We start from the raw sequence: 20,751 nt of genomic DNA, 5'->3' as shown, positions 1-20,751 counted from the left end.
TAGTGGGGAGGTGTGGCTAAAAATACACAACATCCTGTAGCATACATTTAACTGGCTAGGAAGACTCTTATTTTGAAAAGACTGGTTTCACACAACACTGCGAGCAGCAATACTCCAGACATGGTTAGCTACCGGGTCGCCCGTTGCAGCTGAGCTGACAGACTGTTGCGTTCGTGTCTGATTGTTTCTCCCGAACGGTTCGCTGCTCCAAGATATGTACAAAGGTGAATGCAACTTCATAATAACTCGTTTTTGTCGTTCAGAAAGCATTTAGCGAGCTAGCTAACATGTTAGATGGTTAGCTAACTTTCTCCAACTAGCTCAGGTAGGAAGTTGCAGCACACCTGTTTTTATTGTACTTTCAACTTTGAGTGGTAAACCCGCTGATTACATGGCGAGATGACATAGCAATCATTAACTCCAATGATTGAGAAACACGAGTATTTATGAGCAGCAACGGACGCGATCGTCATTGTGGATGTGGAAGGTCCGCCGATTCATCTATCAGCTGATCCTCGTAAGCAATAAACAATCCTGTCTCTGGCGGTGATTATGTTGTGGCATGCTTTTCTGCAATGAGTATGCATGAATATTCTTGCAGTGTGATGATGATTATGGAAATTGGTGCTCAATATTAAGACCTGTTGTTTTGCCAGAACAGTGATGTTAGCGTGGTTAACAGTGATGTTAGCCTGGCAGGCTATACTGTAGTCAATTGCTTGTTATAGCTAGACTGTCTGTATTGATGGCTAAAATAAGAGTAAGCAATGTTCTTTCTCTGACGGTAGCTTTAACAATAGTGATAATGGCATAGGCTACTACCTCAAACCCATTAGTGTTGTTGATACAGTAGTTGAGTAGTTTTAACATACAAGGATAGCTCTACTAACCTTGTTAGTAAAATAGACCTGTATTTAAGTAGGGATAAGTGGTCACCGGTGGTGATAATAATGATAGGGATGGGACAGAGGGTCTGACCGGTACAATTGCTGAAAGGCCACTAGTTCTGGGCAACACAGGGCCACAACGAAACATCATAAGGCTAAAATCTATGTGGCGAAAGAGAGTCTGAGATAAGCATGAGGGATGTGATAGACAGTGGGATTCTACGTGAGTTTTGGAATAACCTATGTATCTCAACTGAAAGACCTTTCTGTATGACCTCAATAGTGTTGTAACAGGTGTTTGTGTGTTGTATTCCAGGTGTGTGAGATGGGTTCCTGGCAGCCGGTAGCTAATTTGAGAGACTTCTTCTCCCAGCATCCTCCAGGAGTGACCTTCTTCTTGTGTCTGCTGACCCTGGCCCTCTCACTCTTCTACTTAAGCTCTTACAGTCACACACACACCCTGGCCAACCCTGATAGTACACAGGTGTGTGTGTGTGTGTGTGTGTGTGTGTGTGTGTGTGTGTGTGTGTGTGTGTGTGTGTGTGCGCGCGTGTGTGTGTGTGTGTGTGTGTCTATAGGTTTGCCCAATTCAGACACTACATGTGTATGTGCCTGAGGTGTATTGATTTGTGATCTGATTTGTGAACACTGTTTCCTCTTAGGATTGGAACCAATTCCTGGCTTCTTTGTCACGCCTCCAGCTGTGTACAACAACCAATGTTACAGCGATGGAACTAGGCTATCCAGTCACCATGCCTCCGATTGGTCAAAAGACAGGTGGAACAACATTGGCTAATTCCTCCCAAAGCCTTTTTGCGCATCTGTCACTGCAGGTGCCGCTGGCTCTAACACAAAGCTCAGCGAGCCAACCCCTGAGAGACCTGGGGCTACACACCACCCTCTTGGCGCATCAGCTAGGCCTCACAGGTCAGTGTCATCCTTCCCCCCACACACACACACACACACACACACACACACACACCACAGCAGTACCAAGTGCAGACCTAACTAGAATAGCTTGAATAACCACTAAGTAGTGTTTGTTCTTAGACTCTACCTCAGAACTCACACATGCAAGGTTGTGGTTGTGTGTGTGTGTGTGTGTGTGTGTGTGTGTGTGTGTGTGTGTGTGTGTAAGTGTGTAAGTGTGTAAGTGTGTAAGTGTGTAAGAAGGAAAAAGTGAAGTCCTCAGTAGGTGTATAACCTCCTATTGCTGTTTCCTTCCTTAGGTGATGAGGTTGTGAATGTGACGATGAGAGTCTTCTCTCAACCTGCAGGTGACGGCACACTCACCTGCCTCACCATTAGTGCGCCTGCACACATACTGCCCCAAACCCCGTGAGTTTCCTCATAGATCTGTACACAACTTGTGTGTGTAAAACCTTGTTTCTACTTGAACTTTGGAGCTGAGCCTACATCGGCTTGGCCCTCATTTTCTATTTCAGTTTCCAGAATTTGTGTTGAAAAACAGTTGATACTATAACGCTGCTAACTAGCTGGCCCTCTCACAGAAAGCACTTAGTAGGATGTGCAAAGTTTTTATTTTTTTATATGTACAATTTGTCCTAAAATGTTCCTTTTTTATACAGAAGTACATCAAGATACAATTTAAATGTGCAATCCACCCACCCCTTTCCCTTTACTGGTTAAGAGCAACAATATACATGTATATATATATATATATATATGCATATATACACACAAAACATAAATAAAGAGAATATTGAAAGCAGTTATCTTCGAAGGATGTGCAAACATAACAATGTGTGTGGGGACGGAATAGGCCTATAGTAATTTAGTTTAGATTTATTTTTACTTTAATCATAAACCAAACCTGTGTGTCTCCAGACAGCTCTCAATCCTGTATGTTTGTGTGTTTAGATTGCCTCCAAAGTGTCCAGCCCATGAGAAGATGGCATCTCCTGTCTCAGTGGTTTCTATGGAGATGACCAATCAGAAGCCCTTAGTGACACAGACCTGTTACAGCCTACAGTACACTTTCGATCCCACATTCACAGCCATGCTAACACAGGTACACACACACAAACTCAAGACTTTGAGTACTCAAACACACACACACCTATGCTGCCTCATTTTAGTTACTACTCTCTCGCACACTACCCTCTAATCTGGTGTGTGTCTGTGTGTGTGTTGCAGGAGCAGCAGGGTGTAGCAGAGCAACACTTGTTGGAGGTGAGCGCGTGTCTGTTGGGAGTGTGTTTGCTGATGTGTCTCTCTGCCAGCTTCACACAGTCTCACACACGCCGCTACCACAGTAATGGATTGGACCTGCACAGGGTAACACTGCTTCCAAAACTCGAGTATTATGTTGCATGTTTTAGGGCCGGTTTCAGAGACAAGGCTTAAGCCTAGTCCTGGACTAAATCACACTTTCAATGTAAAATCTCCATTGAAGATGTTTTTTAGTCTAGGACTAGGCTTAAGCCTTGTCTGTGAAACCGGCCCTTAGTGTTTCACATGTTTAGATTAGTTCGGTACATTTATGAAACCCTTTTATTACAGATAATATCACATTCTTTACGTGTCATGTGCCCTTGGTGTTGCCTTCTTCTGTTTTCACCCTGTCTTCTCTTCTGTCCTGGTGCATTTGAACTCCAACCTGATGTCCAAGCGAGTATGCATTTTGTGTGATGTTTGTGTACTATGCTGTCTGAGTTTTTAATCCATGCATCACGGTATGATTTCATTGCAGGAGCCTCTAATAGACTCCTGAACCTACCCATCACACTATGGAGCAGTCAGCAGGACATAGAGGGAGGAACAAAGGATGGTTGTACAAAGGATTATGGAAGGAGGGGTAGTTCTATGAAGGATACATTTATGTTTTTTGGAAGAAGGACTGTAATAGTGGAAGTTAGTTTCCATCGGGACCAGGCTGCCAACAAACATTGCTTTCTGATTGGCTGTAATTTTAGACTGATATTCTACTCTGGGAGTAGTGTGAGGATTTAATTACAATTGCTTTATTATATTAATTTATTAAACTGTTTAAATTTTCCAACAGCTTGTTACATCTCAAGTGTTTACCATGAACATACTTTCATATCTAATGCATCATTTCTGTTGTGATTGAATGGCTGACAGTCCACAGAGCTGTGGTTTCATCAGATTAGACTCCACATCAGAGATTCTACCTAATCTGCAGGGCAGAGGGGAACAGCTCCTCAAAAACTCAAACCATGACTGCCACAAACACTCTGTTCTATTATCTTGGGCCACTTGGCACTTCCATCCTTGTGGCGATAGCCACTTGTACTATTTCCTCTCTTGTTAATTTCTGATTGTGGTATGTTGTTGTGTCAACAACCTCGGTTGCACCTAATCCAGAAAACGACATACATGTTATTCACACATACAGTATATTTACATTTAGGATGCAAGAACAGAACATACTATACAACTACATGGTTGTGGGGCGGCTGTGGCGCAGGAGATAGAGTGATCTAATGATCACAAGGTTGGCAGATCAGCGGTTCGAGCCCCGGCTGGCCACATGTCGAAGTGTCCTTGGGCAAGACACTGAACCCCAAAAATTGCACCCAGCGCCTTGCATGGCAGCTTGCCGCCATTGGTGTTTGAATGTGTGTGAATGGGTGAATGAGAAGCCGTTGTAAAGCGCTTTGGAGCAGCATTACCATCATTTGCCTCACACAGTGCAACACACTCCTTCGCATAGAGTTGATCAGGTAGTTGATTGTGGCCTGTGGAATGTAGGTCCACTTCTCTTCAAAGGCTGTGCGAAGTTGCTGGATATTGGCAGGAACTGAAACACCCTGTTGTATACGCCGACCCAGAGCATCCCAAACATGCTCAACGGGTGACATGTCCGGTGGAGTATAGGCCATGCAAGAACTGGGATGTTTTCAGCTTCCAGGAATTGTGTACAGATCCTTGCAAAATGGGGCCGTGCATTATCATGCTGCAACATGAGGTGATGGTGGTAGATAAATGGCACAACAATGGGCCTCAGGATCTCGTCACGGTATCTCTGCATTCAAAATGCCATCGATAAAATGCACCTGTGTTCGTAGCGTATGCCTACCATAACCCCACCGCCACCATGGGCCACTCTATTCACAATGTTTACATCAGCAAACCACTCACATGCTGTCTGCCATCTGCCCGGTACAGTGGAAACTGGGATTCATCCATGAAGAGACTTCTCCAAAGTGCCAGACGCCATCAAAGGTGAGCATTTGCCCACTCAAGTCGGTTACGAAGACGAACTGCAGTCAGGTCAAGACCTCGGTGAGGACGACGAGCATGCAGATGAACTTCCCTGAGACGGTTTCTGACAACTTTGTGCAGAAATTCTTTGGTTATGCAAACCAATTGTTGCATCAGCTATCGATCTTGCAGGTGAAGATGCTGGGTGTCGAGGTCCTGGGCTGGCGTGGTTACACGTGGTCTGCGGTTGTGAGGCAGGTTGGATGTACTGCCAAGTTCTCTGAAACACCTTTGGAGACGGCTTTTGGTAGAGAAATTAACATTCAATTCACAGGCAACAGCTCTGGTGGACATTCCTGCAGTCGGCATGCCAATTGCACGCTCCCTCAAAACTTGCCACATCTGTGGCATTGTGCTGTGTGATAAAATTGCACATTTTTAGAGTGGCCTTATTGTGACCAGCGGCCTAAGGCACACCTGTGCAATAATCATGCTGTCTAATCAGCATCTTGATATGCCACACATGTCAGATGGATGGATTAGGCTACCTCGGCAAAGGAGAAGTGCTCACTAACAGATTTAAACACATTTGTGAACACGATTTGAGAGAAATAGGCCCTTTGAGTACATAAAAAAAGGTATTCGATTTTTGAAAGATTTGAGCAAAAACAAAAAGTGTTTTGGTTCTCCTTCTGACTAAACTGCCGACAAAAAATAATAATACTATTAATAATAGTGACTAACACTTTTCTGGATATACAATTATCAGACGAAAGAAAAGTGGAATTATATTCCTTTAAAACAGCAAGCATTTGGTACTGGTTGTCGTTGCTTATCTTCTAAACTGGAATAGCTCACCAGGAGGGTATTCCATCAATGTCGCTAAAGGAAAATCCTGGCTTATTTTTGATAACTTCTCGCGAGACTTATCAGAATATGCCTGGATATTTTTAGGAACTCTCGCGAGACTTGTCAGACTAAACCTGGATTTTCTTTTAGCGATGTTGATGGAATACCCCCCAGATCGCCCAAAAGTAGCAGCGAAACGAGTCAGGCGGGTTCTTACTGGCTGTCAGTGCAGGATAAAGGCGGGCCTTCTCCTGCTCTCTGCGCAAGACTGGGAGAGAGAGAGGCGAGGGACTAAAGCCATTTCGCGGCCTTCTTCGGAGCTGGTGTGTGTGCATTCTGGAATGTTTATGTTTGAACGCTTATTTCTTTGCCGACGGATGTTTACCATTGACCGTAACTCTATCTGAACTCGCTGGCGTTTTAAACGGTTTGCTAAAGTAGCTAAATACTTCCTAACCGGGCCTTTTTACAGGTGTTTACTACGACTAGGTAAGCTACATGAGGATGTAGCTATGTAATCAGAATGTTAGGTGGGTTTTGGGATATCACTGCTAGTTAGCTTTGTAATCAGTGTACCGGCCTTTTATCGAAGACTGGACTGGACATTACTGCCTGCCAGCGTTGACAGAACATAGTATGACAGAACAGTCTACTTCCTCATCCATACTTAAGTCATAAAACGACGTCAAGATGAACCCTTTGGAATGATACATAACCGTTTCAGCACTTGTGAACCTCCCACGTGAGAGGATTGTCTTTTGGGAGTCTTGCTTTGAAAGTGAAGCGGTTCACCTGGCGCGTGGTGCTGTGGCTGAGGACGTTTGAGAGTAGACCTAAGCAGTCTTAAGAAAAAGCCTATAATATAATGCCCAATGTAGCGAGTAGGCTATGTCAACCATTAGGGGTTAATCAATGATTGAGTTGTTTCCTCTCTATGTATTATGCTCTGCATGATCGCACCTTATTTCAGGTCATTGGTTTTTCCCCCCATCCAGATACGTTTATTTTTTGTTCATTTTTAAACCAGTGTACTGTTGTGATTGTGTAGGTTCTCATGAATAGATCCACTCCACTGGACTGAAAGGAAGTCAAAAAGAAGACCAGGAAGAGAATAAGTAGTAGTTTTAGTGAGTGGTAATGGCCTACTCTAACTACAGCAGCCTGAATAGGGCTCAGCTCACCTTTGAGTATCTACACACCAACTCGTAAGTACCATCTTGGGGAAAATACACCCAATACATACCACACATGCATCACACCCAGACCAATTCTCACGCCACCAATGTTCACTTTGCCCAACATGCCGACTTGTGTTTTCAAGGTTTTCTAGGCCTATGGAATAACTGTTTACTAATGACTGCAGTCAGGTGTGGTGGGACTATCCATTTTACCCTCAGTCTGTGACTTGCACTGCACATGATCCATAACAAGGTGACCTGCATGATTCCAAAGAAAAAACAGAGCTCTGAACATGTTACATGAACCATTTGTATGCTGGTGGATTTTGAGATGAAGCCACTCACTAGTGGTCTCCTGAGCCCAGGGCTTCACTGTCTTATCAGTGTAATCCAGAATCGTAGGGGCTCCAACACAGTTTAAAAGCTAAGTTAGAATAGACACTATGGATGACTATATGAAACCTGCTTTCTGGGCACCACTGAGTCTGAAGACAATGGAAGGATGGGGAGGGGGTCAGGAGGAATGACGTTGACTGCTACGGAACAATGATTGAGTACATAAAACTGAGCAACACCTGTTTAAAACCCCTGTGAACCGCTGGGATGTTATATAATTGGGTGCTGATGTTCCAAGGTCACTGCTATGTGACAGCCAGACATGAGATTCTCTTTCTATAGCTGCTGTGGCTTACAAAACAAGATTAGGATTCAGATTCACCATAGAGGCCAGGTAGAGCCTGGACATTAACACCATCAAACAATACTGCAAGGATCAACTTTATCTTATGCCACCTGGTGCATGTAAGGCCCCTATTCAATGTGCATCAGCGTACAGAAGCGTACAGCGAACAGAAGCGAGCGTGGCGCAGAGGACCAAACCGCAGACCATGTTATCCTGGATTGCCCGGTGTACCACCCACCCAACGGGATGCATGGTCTGTCGGTATTAGATGACGAGACGATGACGTGGCTTCTGGAGGGGTGTCCAGAAATATAGCCCGGGTGAGCCCCTCAACCAGGTCTCGGGGTGGTAAAAGGGTAGCCCCTCGGCCCCGAGCCTGGTGGAGTGGAGAGGAAAACAACTACCCATACGCCGAAGAAGAGGCGTACATCTCTTAATCATTTGGGTTAAGAGTGTAAACATAATGCAAGAGAATTCAAGAACATGGTCTAAGACTGGTATGGTCCAAGGCAAATACCAGTGGCAGACCATCCCTCCTCATTGAAGTGTTTTTGTATTTCCTGTATCAAGAATGAGCTGACACTATCCATCCCCTACAATAATCAAAAGGAAAATACTAGAGTATGTTAAATGTAATGGGAGGAAGAGGTCTGACGGGCCAGATGAGACTTTTTGGGGAGGACAGGGGAACCCCGAGGAATGTCAATGAAGCCCCAGTATGCACAGGAGAGGAAACCCCTCGCAAAGTTGAAACAACTCCACGTTCGCAGGAGAGGGGAAGCAGTGCTCCTGGGAATCAGTTGAGACTTGCTGCTGATATTCAAGGTGTCAATGCTGAGAGAGACAGCTAAATGTTTGTCTTCAAATCAGTCAGATGTTATGAGAGCATAATTAGAATTATGAGAATTATAATTATCAAACTGCACAAGAGAAAGTTGTTTTAATCACAAGCAGATGAATTAAACTGAGCTTTCTAGATACCTCGTTTGAGAGAGCACACAGAGAACCCAAATGCTTCTTAATTGTGCTGGGAATCTCAGCCAGCCGCTGTGTAGCAGACGTGTAACAGCTAGACAGTGTTGGCTTCTCTGGTGCTTTGTCAACCCAAATACGCTCGGCAACAAGTAGGCCTACTACTGCGAGCAGAAGATGGAGGGTCAATACCCACCGGTCTCTGCGGAGGAGGTCAAAGGGTGATGATTGCAGCAGTGTTGCCTTTACTATTGTGCTGGAACGTCACTCCCTGGAGACATGTAAGTCCAAATGAGGATGACTAAGTAGTAAATGAAGGAAGATGCTGTGTGATGACTTTCCACAGTAAATTACAATGTACACTGAAGCCTGTTGATGGATGGATGGCGTGATGTTACTACTTTATGAGGAAGACTCTGGAGTAAGAAAAGGTTGTAGGCTTAGCACATCTTTAAAATATATTGTCACCTTCTTAAAATAATGGCTTATGTCACTTTTGAGGAGAATGATGTTTTTGTCTAAATATCATATATTCTATATTTGGTTCAGTTTTTCTCAACTTGAAAATATGACGTACGCCATTATTTTAAGAAGGTGATGATATACAGGCTTAAGAAAAAGTGCAGATGTGATTTATCATATGAAGCCATTTTCCGCAACAATTTTTGCAACAGTCATTCAGGAGTGTTGATCTTCATTTTCTTACTACTGGACCCCTGGGTCCTACCCACTGATTTAGAGCCAACCATCACAGTACACAATCAGTCGCCCCCGTTATCCCTTACCACCACCCATAATCATTTCATACTACTTGCCCGCCTCTACCCAGACTTTCTTTGCCATTTAAATAAATGTTCAATTGAATTGACTGGTTGTTGTATGTTTCCAGGACAACCCACGAGTTTCTATTTGGAGCTCTGGCTGAGCTGGTGGACAACTCCAGGTACTAATAATGTCAATTGCTAAGGCCTTGAGTTTAATGACTCTTCTATTAACGATACACAACACTGTTCTCACTATGTATATGTGCTGCTAAATCACTTAAAATAAAACTTAGCAGTGTCAGGTTATGTTTACCCTGATCGGTCATACACCTGTCGATCATCTATCCTACAGGGATGCAAATGCAACCCGGATCGACATTTACACAGGTACGCCATGCACACACATATATATACACACACACACACACACACTCTCCGACTCCAACACACATCTACCATCATGTTCTAACCTGTATTGCACCTCCCCTGGCTGACAGAGAAGAGACAAGACCTCCGTGGAGGCTACATGCTCAGTTTCCTGGACGATGGGACAGGAATGGATCCCAGTGAGTGCTACACTGATGTCACTCATATACAATGACTTACAATAACAGGGCTCTAACTAACTGAGACTGAGGTCCAAGTTATACTAGCATGTCTCATGGTAGGTTTAGTCTAACAAGTCAGTGCAGCATTGAACCATGCTAATCGCTGGCTCTTTCTCTACATCTCACTCACTCTCTCTCTCTCTCTCCGTCCTTCACTCTCAGATGAAGCTACTCATGTGATTCAGTTTGGGAAGTCCAGTAAGCGAACTCCAGAGTCCACTCACATCGGCCAGTACGGCAACGGGCTAAAATCGTAAGAGACATGTGGAACTCCCAGATGAAGCTGACGGACAGACCCCACTGAATAGATGTGTTGTGTCTTTGGAGGTTATTGACTTACTGTGGTGTGTCTGTTCTTTAGGGGCTCCATGCGTATTGGGAAGGACTTCATCTTGTTCACTAAGAAGGAGAACACACTCACCTGCCTGTTCCTGTCTAGAACATTCCATGAAGAGGAGGGGCTGGATGAGGTCAGGGGTCAGCTGTAGTGGTTTAATCTGGCAATAAAGTGTAGGATGTCTTTTGTTGAATCCCAAATGGACTCCTAGCATCCAGGCACTTTATGTAGATCTGAAAGGACTGGAGAGGTGTATCCAATAGGGCCATGATTTCACTAGTTTCTGTTGTTTATACCTATTCCATTCAGTGTGTATGGCCTGTACAATAATGCTGGTTATCTTCCCTCACACCGGCAAAGAACCGTTTCGGTTTGCATTTGCAAACCAAGTCTGGAACCGGCTGCCGCGTTCAGACCGAAAATGAAAAGTTGGTTCGCAGCAGGAATCTGAAAATAGTGGTTCTCAAGCGGAAACCAAAACGTAGAACAGTCACGTCGTCAGTAGGTGCGTCATATTCTAGGCTGCAAAGACCAGCAAGAAGGAAGGAGACAAAATGGAATCTAATCTAAATCTAATCATTAGTGATCAAAACAATTATCAAAAGTTTCATCATTCTCTCTATCTTCCTCACATGCTTAGCAAACACACACACTCACACAAGCTAACGCAAATTTCGTAAGCCATTTCTATTCCAGTAATGGCGCAGCTGATTAGTAAGAGAACGCGTGTAGAAAGTGTCTTTTGTTTCGTTTCGTAGAAAATAGTGTTTATTTCAGATACTGTAGTGGAAGATATTATCCTAATTTCCAGTGAAGTAGCCGCCATCTAGTTGTGACATTTTTGTTTATCCTGCCCCTTCATCACCCATCGTTGATGACGCGGATGGTTCTGGTTACACTGGTATGAACGCGGGCTAGTTCGCCAGACAGCATCAAGGTTCGGAGGTTCCCGAACACGAACGTGAACCGGAACAGTTCTTTGTCGGTGTGAAAGCCCTATGAGTGACTCCTCTGTCAGGCGATGAGGTTAGGACTCAGTAAGATGGAGATTGTCCTTTAAGCATTTGTGTAATATTCAGTTATTCCCTCCCCTGTCAGGTGATTGTGCCTCTCCCCACCTGGGAACTGAAGACCAGGCAGCCAGTCACAGCTGACCCTGAGAAGTATGCCATTGAGACAGAGCTCATTTACAAGTACTCTCCTTTTAAAACTGAACAACAGCTGATGGAGCAGTTCAACAAGATAGAAGGTAGCAGTGGTAAGTGTGTGTGTGTGTGTGTGTGTGTGTGTTTTGCCGGGAGAGGGGGCGGGGGGCAGCTGTGTGTTTTAACAGCAGTCATTTGTGTGTGAAGGTACTCTGGTGATCATCTATAATCTGAAGCTGATGGATACTAGAGAACCAGAGTTGGATGTAGAGACAGACTACCAGGATATTCTGATGGCTGGGACTCCAGCAGAGGGAGTGTGAGTATTAGTGTGTGTGTGTGTGTGTGTGTGTGTGTGTGTTTTCATGCGTGCATGATAGCATGAGGGGGGGACATAAACATGAGGGGGGAAAATATATATTTTGGATAAACATTTGTACTGTAAATGTGCATGACTAACCTGTACTTAAGGTAGTGATCAAGACTATGTGTGTGTAGTGATAGCATCTCTTCCATCCCCACAGTAAGCCAGAGCGGCGATCATTCCGAGCATACGCAGCTGTTCTGTACATTGACCCACGCATGAGGATCTTCATTCAAGGACACAAAGTCAGGACCAAGAGAATGTCCTGCTGCCTTTATAAACCTAGGTAACACACACACACACTTCACAAAGAGGTCTTCGTGCACCTCATAGAAATCCAGGTGCACTCTATACAGTCTATACAACAACTGTGTCTGTGTGTCATCAGGGTGTATAAGTACACGTCAACTCGCTTCAAAACCCGTGCTGAGCAGGAGGTGAAGAAGGCTGACCACCTTGCTAAGATCGGTGAGTCTCCATTCGAAATAACTATTTTAACTCTCAGAACCCTTTTCTACACACTTAAACCACCTGTGCTGTTGGCTGAATGCGTGTATGTGTCTTTCAGCTGACGAGAAGGCTCGCGAGGCGGAGAGTAAGAGTTTAGCTCTGGAGGCCAAACATGGCGATGACCTGTCCAGAGATGCACGGGTAAGAACACACACACACACACACACACACACATACAAAACGAACCATCACATTGTTGCATGGAAGTTATTGTTCTTTTTTAATTCTATAAACATGGCAATATCTTGCAACCCACTTGCAATATCATGCCCGGTCCTCTTCCCCAGGCCATGCTGAGGAAAGCCCAGGAGTTGGCCTTGATGCTTCGTGGAGATGCCGAGATGAAGAGGAAGATCCAGGAGACCAAACAGAAGTCAGTCGAGTCGATCATTTACATTTACATTTTTGGCATTTAGCAGACACCTTATTCCAAAGGGACTTATAATCGATACATTTGACTAAGCAAGTGAATCATAAATTCACCTGTCGTAGCAGGAAGAGTAATCTAGCTCAGGCCAGGGGCCATTGGCAGTCGTGAAGACAATAAAAACAATTGTTTAAATGCAAGGGTTTATTAATTTACAGAAGTCAGTCTACCTTATAAATAAACAAATACAATTAAGCTAGTTACAACTATAAAACGTACACATCCCTACTTCTCTTTCTCTCTTTCTCTCTCTCTCTCTCCACCCCTCTTCCCAACGCTTCTCTTTCTCTACCCCCCTCAGAGCATTAAAGGAGCCTAAGGAGCTGAGTTTTATCTTTGGGGTGAACATCGGGCAGAGGGACCTGGATGGGATGTTTGTGTATAACTGCTCTCGCCTCATCAAACTGTACGAAAAAACAGGGCCTCAACTGGAGGGAGGAATGTGAGTCACACACACACACACACACACACACACACACACACACGTATGTAACTGAAGAGGAAGTATGCTAACTGTGGACTCTTAATGCTTAACTCTACTATCAACTATAAATGCGTATTTCTCTGTATGTATGTCAGGGCTTGTGGAGGTGTGGTGGGGGTTGTGGATGTTCCCTACCTGGTTCTGGAGCCCACTCACAACAAGCAGGACTTTGCAGATGCTAAAGAGTACCGACATCTTCTGAAAGCCATGGGAGAACACTTAGCCCAGTACTGGAAGGATAGCAACATCGGTGAGACTCACGCAACAGCAGAGTTATACTGACACAACCCCTTAACCACTATAGAATGGTTCAAATTGTTTCTGTGTTTTGTTGTGTGTGTGTGTGTGTGTGTGTGTGTGTGTTGTAGCTCAGAAGGGCATTGTTAAGTTTTGGGATGAGTTTGGGTACCTGTCTGCCAGCTGGTCCTCGACCCCCTCCTCAGAGCAGAGGTACAAGAGACGCCGTGCCATGGAGATACCACTCACTATACAGTGTGGTAAGTTGCACTCACGCACACAGTAACTTTCAGCACATATACAAAGACACTGATCTCCTTCTCTCCATCCCCTACAGATAAGTGTTTAAAGTGGAGGACTCTGCCATTCCAAATGGATGCAGTGGATAAACGATATCCAGACAGCTGGGTGTGTCTGATGAACCCTGACAGCACCCAGGATAGGTACACAGAGAGACACCCACTATTACATATAGTCACCTTCTTAAAATAATGGCTTAAGTCACTTTTGAGGAAAATTATGTTTTTGCCTAAATATCATATATTCTAGATTTGGTTCAGTTTATTCAGACTTTTGCAACACTTTAGAAATATGATGTAAGCCATTATTTTAAGAAGGTGACAATATGTGTATGCGCTACTGATATGATGGAACTATTGGCATCATTGTGTGTGTGTGCGTTCTGGTGTTTTAGGTGTGATGCGGCTGTGCAAAAGCAGAATGTACCGTATGGAGTTCTAAAGAAGGACAAGCAGACAACTGAGGACAAACAAAAAGAGCTCACAGATAAGATCAAACAACAGCAGGAGAAACTACAGGCACTTCAGGTAGACACACAGTTACATAAACATGCACACTCCTTTTTCAGAGGGGAACTTTCTCATGTTTGTTGATTAAATAGACTTGAGCCCAAACTGTTTTTGATGAATGGCGTAAATCTGCACCCCCTAATTGGTGTGTCTGTGTGTGTCTGTGTGTCCGTCCGTCCTCGTGTCCTCAGAAAACTAGTACTATCAGGTCTTCAGCAGATGTGCGGAAGTTACCTTTGGATGTCAGCTTGAGACCTAACACAGAGAACTCTTCTCAGGTACCTCACACTGGTACATACTCTCTCTCTTGCTTTCTAAATATAATATAATATATACATATATCAATCTCCTGTTCTCTGGGTCTCCTAGGCAACCAGGTCGTCAGAGCGAGTGACACGCCCCCGCTCTCCCCCCTTACCCGCCGTCCTCAAAAACCCCCCAAGCTTCCCTCCATCCTTCAGCCGCAAACCCACTAATGCCCGGACTGCTGCTGCAGCTCCCTCTCCACCCCCTGCTCCCAAAGCTGACCTATCTAAAGCCAGAGCTGCAACAAAGTTCCCACCCCCAGCTGCAAAACCCACCCCCAAAGCACCTGCCAAGACCCCTGCCAAGCCCCCTCCACCCAGCCGCAGCTCACGGGTAAGTGTGTGGTGGAATTCATCAGCTTGCTGGGTCAGGGTTTGTTTTTGTGACTATTTGGTTTATACTTCAACCAAAAGTGTTGGCTAGGTGAACAGTAAGATCCATGAAATTGAAAAATTCACAAAACACATATATATATGTAGATAGTTAAATGTCCACCCATAGGTTGTGAGAGTGATAGCAGATGCCATGGATAAGTCATGGTCAACTGTAGTTTGTGCTTGTTTATAAAGGGCTGGTATGATTTGCTGGCTGAAATGCGGACGAGCGGGAACTACGTAACAAGACTTGATTTTCACTTTCAACATGTGTTTAAAACCTGTGTTCTGACAACAGAGTATTGTCTGCTGCTATAAAAACATCTATGGCCTTTGTTGTGGCCTGGTCTAAATAGGTAGCGTAAATGCCACAGCTGGTTTCCACTTCACTCAGTTTTTTCTTGTACCTGTGATGTTCACATTCGGGTGATGCCGACTCAAATGAGTGAACAAGTTCGACGTACAGCCAGCTACATACCCGATCACAGTTGAACAATGCCGGCATATAGCTTTGGTCCGATCCACCTGTCTTTGTCCATCGTCATTGTAGGTAACCGAGAAACCGTAGTTTTCCCAAAAAGGAGATTTAAGGGAAGCTAGAGGAACTTCAAGCTCTAGTTTATCTGTGTTCGCCATAACGACTGCTAAATTACTAACGATCTCTCTGTGGCGTGTGTGCACATGCGTACTGGCTGAGATTACCTTTCTGTGCGTGATTAATATATACTTTTAAAATAAAATAGTGCTACAGAACCAACATTAGTTCTGTCCGTTTAATTTGCGTTTATTTGGGAAAATGTTAAAAATCGACTGACCATCAGGAACGAATAATCGGTTATTCTGTCCCATCCCCAGAAAGCAGTTATGGTAGTAAGGTCTCTCTGTATGTATGGTATGGTATGGTCTCTCTGCAGACTCCAGCCAAATCCTCTCCTGCCAAACCAACCACACCTGCTAGCAGCCAACGCAAGAGAGTGATAGAGCAGGAAGAGAGTGAGGAAGAAGAGGAGGAGGAGGAAGAGGAGGAGGAGGAAGAAGAGGAAGAAGAAGAAGAAGATAGTGAGGAAGAGGAACCACAGCTCAAGAAATCCAAGATAGCATCGGCAGTTGGGAATCGTGGTAAAGCTGTTGAGAAGGCATCTCCAGCCAAACGGGGCAAGGTGACAGAGGTATGTATGCACGCACATACATACACACACACTAAACTACTTCTCAGACTTCCAAGTGTGTTGAGAGCATACATCTTTCTTTTCAAGACCCTGGTCAAGTCAACTGTCCAGCAGATTCAGTCTCAGTTTTGTGTTGTTTCACAGTGTCAATTCATCACATTTTCAGTTCAGTTATAGTGATGGCAAGAAGAACCTTGCTTAGCACGTATAGACAGACAGATAGGTCTTTCCATCTTTTGGTCTGTCTATCGTTAAGGAGGAAGTAAATGAATGAGGGCACATGAAAAGGAAAAAGGATGGAGTAGTGTTAGAAGAAGAGAGAGAAGAAAAAGAAGGCTGCCTTGGCTGAGAAGAAGTGGAGGTCCTTCAAAGACAACCAAGAAAGGAGATATAAAAGCACGTCAGTCCATGACAAACGTGTCAGAAGTGAGCAGGCCTCTATTAAAGCAGAGTGACATGGAGGGTAGTCTCTATTATGAATGTGGACTCCACTATGTATGCTAGCTGGTGCTTTCTCAAGTCCCCAAACAGTGATAGCAAATGAAGAGACGGCTAGAGTTCCACAGCTGCCCCATGGTGCAGGTCTTCATGCAACGTTGAAGTGGAACAGCAAGACTGCAGCTGCAATCAGACCCACTCTGCTGTTGACCTTGTAGGTGGTCATGCCCCCTGCCAGCACTAAGTTCCCCCAGCCTGAGAAGAAGAGTGTAACCATGGCAACATCCCGGCCGACCCCTGCGACACCGCCCCTGACTGGCAGAGCATTGCCCTCCTCCACCCCTAAACTCACCCCCACCCCACAGCCTGGGGCTAAAGCCAAGGTACACACACACAGACACACCTTACCCATGACCAAATCCCCCACCCTTCACCTGAGGACCAAGGTACTCACTACTGTCTGTAACCCTCACCTTCAGCCAAGACCAAGGGCTCTTCTCCTTCTCAACTAACTCAACTACTAAGTAGAATGGGTCCTGTCTTCTACTAACTCTGCTATATATGGAATGGGTTCTCTCCAGCTCTCCTTATTGACTTGAAATGACAAGTCGGTGATGGGTCCTGTCCTTCTCCCCTAACTCTACTCTAAATGGAATGGGTCCTGCCCTACTCCTATCTACTCTTTATGGAATTGTCTCAACTCTAAATGGAATGGGTCCTCTCCTTCTCACTTTGGATTTTGGTGTCTCTTTTCTATTTCCATCCCTGTGTTTTCTACACAGACATGGTCAGGACCAGCTCCTGACAAGACACGCTGAGTGACTGTCCAGTGGATAGGTTCTGGTATAATTCTGGGTTGTGAGCGTTTTTAAATGTACTGTGTTTTCATGTATTGTGTTGTGCATCTTTCAGGTGTCTGATAGTGATGAGGGGGAGGACCCAGCAAAGGATCTGAAGAATGCTCAGAAAGGTGAGAGATGCCAGGTGGTCTACAGAGTTCCACAGCTGAACACACAGTGGGACAACAGGACTTGGGATGTACACAAATGCTTATGCTCTGAAATGCATCCATAGTCCCTGTAATGAAATTGTGTATGTGTGTACATGTGTATTATCTCCTGTAGATAAGGGTTTGCTGGTGGAGGTGCGTGTGAGTAAGGAGTGGTACACCGGCAGAGTGGTTGCCATAGAGACCAGTAAGCAGAGTGTTCGTTGGAAGGTGAAGTTTGACTACGTGCCCAGATCCACCCCCAAGGATCGCTGGTACGGTCACTCTTAGAGAGAGAGGCATAAAGACATAAATATGTATGCATTCTCTCTGTTCTCTTACACATCTGTGTGTGTCTGTAGGGTGTTCAAGGGCAGTGAGGAGGTGAGGTTGATGCGCCCAACCTCCCCCATCACTCAGACCCCTGACACACAGCAGGAGACAGAAAAAGCAACCGCCCCCATGGAACCTGACACCACCCAACCAGGAACCAGTCGAGAGGTGACCGACAGCCTGGTCACCATGATGAGGTAAGCTAACAATGTCATCACTGGTATTGCTGTATTGTTTGGATATGATGTAACTGCTGCTGTATGATGGTGTGTGCGTGGTGTGTCTCCAGGACACTGCTTCGTTATTTCTTTCCCCCTGATTTCCGGATCCCAAAAGATGACGTCAACAGTATGACAGCAGGGGAGCTGGTGGCCTTCCCCATGGTAAGACTGACCGCTGATTTGTACACACAACCCTTACCGTGATCCTCAGTTATAGAGATCTAATCTGGTCTCTCCGGGCTTTGATCTGCAAGGTTCTTAAAGCAGACAAAATCTGACAAATCATGGTGTCATGGAGGTGAGGTTCCAAATGGAAAAAGGGTTGAAAAAATCCCTCGGATGTTTTCATAATTCGACTAGGTCAGTTTTAAGTTTCATTTGGTTTCTTCAAATTTCTTCACACAATCTTTGCCCATCGCTCGCGAGGTAGATGACAGCAAGCATACTGAAGAAGTGGAAGTTAGAGGGAACGCATGTGGAGAAGCTAAACAAAGCTGATTTGGCAAAGTGAATGCAAACAGAAGAGATGGATTATCACGAATGGAAGAGATGCATGCGTGCAATAATGTATCTGTATCTAATCCTGTCTGTGTGTCCCTGTAGAAGGAGTATTTTCAACAGTACGAGTTGGGTCTTCAGTCATTGTGTAACTCATACCAGAGCAGAGCTGATGCCAGGGCCAAAGCTGTGGAGGAGAAGAGCAGCAGTGCTGAGACTAAGTTGAGGGAGGCCGATGAGAAACTACAGAAACTACGAACCAACATTGTAGCTCTGCTACAGAAAGTACAGGAGGTAGTTATACACACACTGTCTCTCAGACTTACTTACATACACACACACACACACACACACACACACACACACATATACAGTCATACGCTGAACACTAATGTCTCTCCTTCCCTCCTGTAGGACATTGACATAAACACAGATGATGAACTGGACGCTTACATAGAAGACTTGCTCACCAAGGGAGATTAGAAAAGAGAAGAGGAGAGAAGAATGAACAGAGACAAACACAGACAAAGAGTCTCCACTCAGTTCCTTACTCGCAAGACAGCTCTCCACTCTATTTTATTCTAGACTCTGGTTGGTCTGTGCTTCCGTTCATATAGGGTGAGGGTGTCCATGTTTGTGGGGCAAAAGGTGTGGCCGATACATGCACAGTTCCCTGAGCATCTGAGGATGACCTCTGTTTGGTTTGTTTTTATAAAACTGCAGTATCTTTATCTTTCTGTTTCTGTTAAGTTAGCATCTCCATCCTCTCTGGGTTTGTACAGGTTTTATGGTGGTCCGACTGAGACTAGCCCATTAGCGTGTAGCGCATGTCTCATTTTAGTCCTTTTATATAGCCGTTATGTATGCTAATCTGTATTAAACCAAGAAGTCTTGATTGACTGTAGAACAAAACAGTCTTGAATAGGTTATCCCAGTATTCCCAGCCCAGACCAGTTCTAAAGCTTATCAGGTTTACCAACCGAACTTACTGCGTTTTATCAGTATCATTATTCCCCCAATATTTCATCTTGTCATCTTGATGTGACTGTTCACTGTGTTCATTTTGGTCTGAAAGTTATTGTCTGGATTTCAACTAACTGGCTTTTCTGTTTTGAGTTATTTAAAATGATTTGTTCATAGTATCAAAGAGGATGCATCAGTGGCCAAGTTTCTTCTAACGGACATTTTTAACATGTCATGGAAAGTTTTATTAAAAGATGGACATGTTGGCTGAACAAAAGATGCTGTATTTTTGACTAATCTCTATATGAAGCAACAATAAAAACAGGTTCCCAGACAACTTTACTACATGCTTATTATGTTATGTCATTACGTTGTCACTACATATAAACATCTTGAATATCATATGCATTATTACTGTGAAGTGAAGGACTGAAGTGAGTGTCGAAGCCCAAGTCTTCGAATGTCAGAGGTAATGTAGAATAGTTAGTGTACGTATTAAGTTTTGAATCTTGTAAAACAAAGGATGGTTCAGGGGCTCCCTACGTTACCAGCTTTGCCGAATGGCAAGGCAAGTTTATTTGTATAGCACATTTCATCCAACAGGGGCAATTCAAAGTGCTTTACATACATTATTTAAAAATACAGCATTAGAAAATAAAAATTACAATGAATAAAAGCAAATATAAGAAGTAAATAGATAAAACATTTAAAAAGACAGTTAATGGAAAAAAGACATTGATAGAAGTGTTTGTGTTTAATCATAACTGGTGCAAAACATGAAGGTTTTTAGCTTAGATTTAAATATTTTAAGGGTTTGGGCCTGTTTGATTTCTTCAGGGAGATTGTTCCAGGAGCATGCAGCTGCGTGACTGAAAGCTGCTGCACCGTGTTTTGTTTTTACTCTTGGAATTATTAGCTGATTAGTCTCAGCTGACCTTATATTAGGGACCTTGCGGGAATATAGGGTGGGAGGAGATCTGATATGTATTTTGGTCCAAGACCATTTTGTGATTTGTATGT

General features: G+C 44.2%; 2 protein-coding genes across 3 annotated transcripts; both read left to right on the top strand.

Annotated features, from left to right (window-relative positions):
• The first annotated feature begins 139 nt into the window (after positions 1 to 139).
• LOC308159346 (transmembrane protein 248-like) lies at positions 140 to 3,903 on the top strand. 2 transcript variants are annotated; one of them, XM_080533115.1, is made up of 7 exons: positions 140 to 224; positions 1,204 to 1,371; positions 1,550 to 1,814; positions 2,117 to 2,225; positions 2,769 to 2,919; positions 3,045 to 3,185; positions 3,601 to 3,903. In XM_080533115.1, the coding sequence occupies exons 2-7, from the start codon at positions 1,213 to 1,215 to the stop codon at positions 3,619 to 3,621; spliced, it is 846 nt and encodes a 281-aa protein (XP_080389241.1). In that variant the 5' UTR covers positions 140 to 224; positions 1,204 to 1,212; the 3' UTR covers positions 3,622 to 3,903. The 2 variants fall into 2 exon arrangements, with proteins under 2 accessions (XP_080389241.1, XP_080389240.1); XM_080533114.1 differs by having other exon boundaries at positions 153 to 517.
• Positions 3,904 to 7,061: 3,158 nt separating this feature from the next.
• LOC308157600 (ATPase MORC2-like) lies at positions 7,062 to 19,983 on the top strand (the record flags this gene model as incomplete). Its single annotated transcript, XM_080531189.1, has 27 exons — positions 7,062 to 7,129; positions 9,646 to 9,699; positions 9,873 to 9,907; positions 10,018 to 10,086; positions 10,291 to 10,381; positions 10,490 to 10,598; positions 11,564 to 11,723; positions 11,818 to 11,929; positions 12,135 to 12,260; positions 12,363 to 12,442; positions 12,543 to 12,625; positions 12,772 to 12,857; positions 13,213 to 13,353; positions 13,491 to 13,645; positions 13,764 to 13,892; positions 13,970 to 14,075; positions 14,327 to 14,459; positions 14,633 to 14,719; positions 14,811 to 15,080; positions 16,036 to 16,290; positions 16,947 to 17,111; positions 17,641 to 17,698; positions 17,853 to 17,991; positions 18,079 to 18,246; positions 18,339 to 18,432; positions 18,874 to 19,062; positions 19,183 to 19,983. The coding sequence occupies 27 exons, from the start codon at positions 7,062 to 7,064 to the stop codon at positions 19,249 to 19,251; spliced, it is 3,231 nt and encodes a 1,076-aa protein (XP_080387315.1). The 3' UTR covers positions 19,252 to 19,983.
• Positions 19,984 to 20,751: the final 768 nt, after the last annotated feature.

The sequence above is a fragment of the Nansenia antarctica genome (assembly GCF_963989245.1).
Source record: "Nansenia antarctica genome assembly, chromosome: 5".
NCBI classification, from domain to species: domain Eukaryota; kingdom Metazoa; phylum Chordata; class Actinopteri; order Argentiniformes; family Microstomatidae; genus Nansenia; species Nansenia antarctica.
Note: the sequence above shows the minus strand (reverse complement) of the source record. Positions and strands in the feature narration are given on the sequence as shown.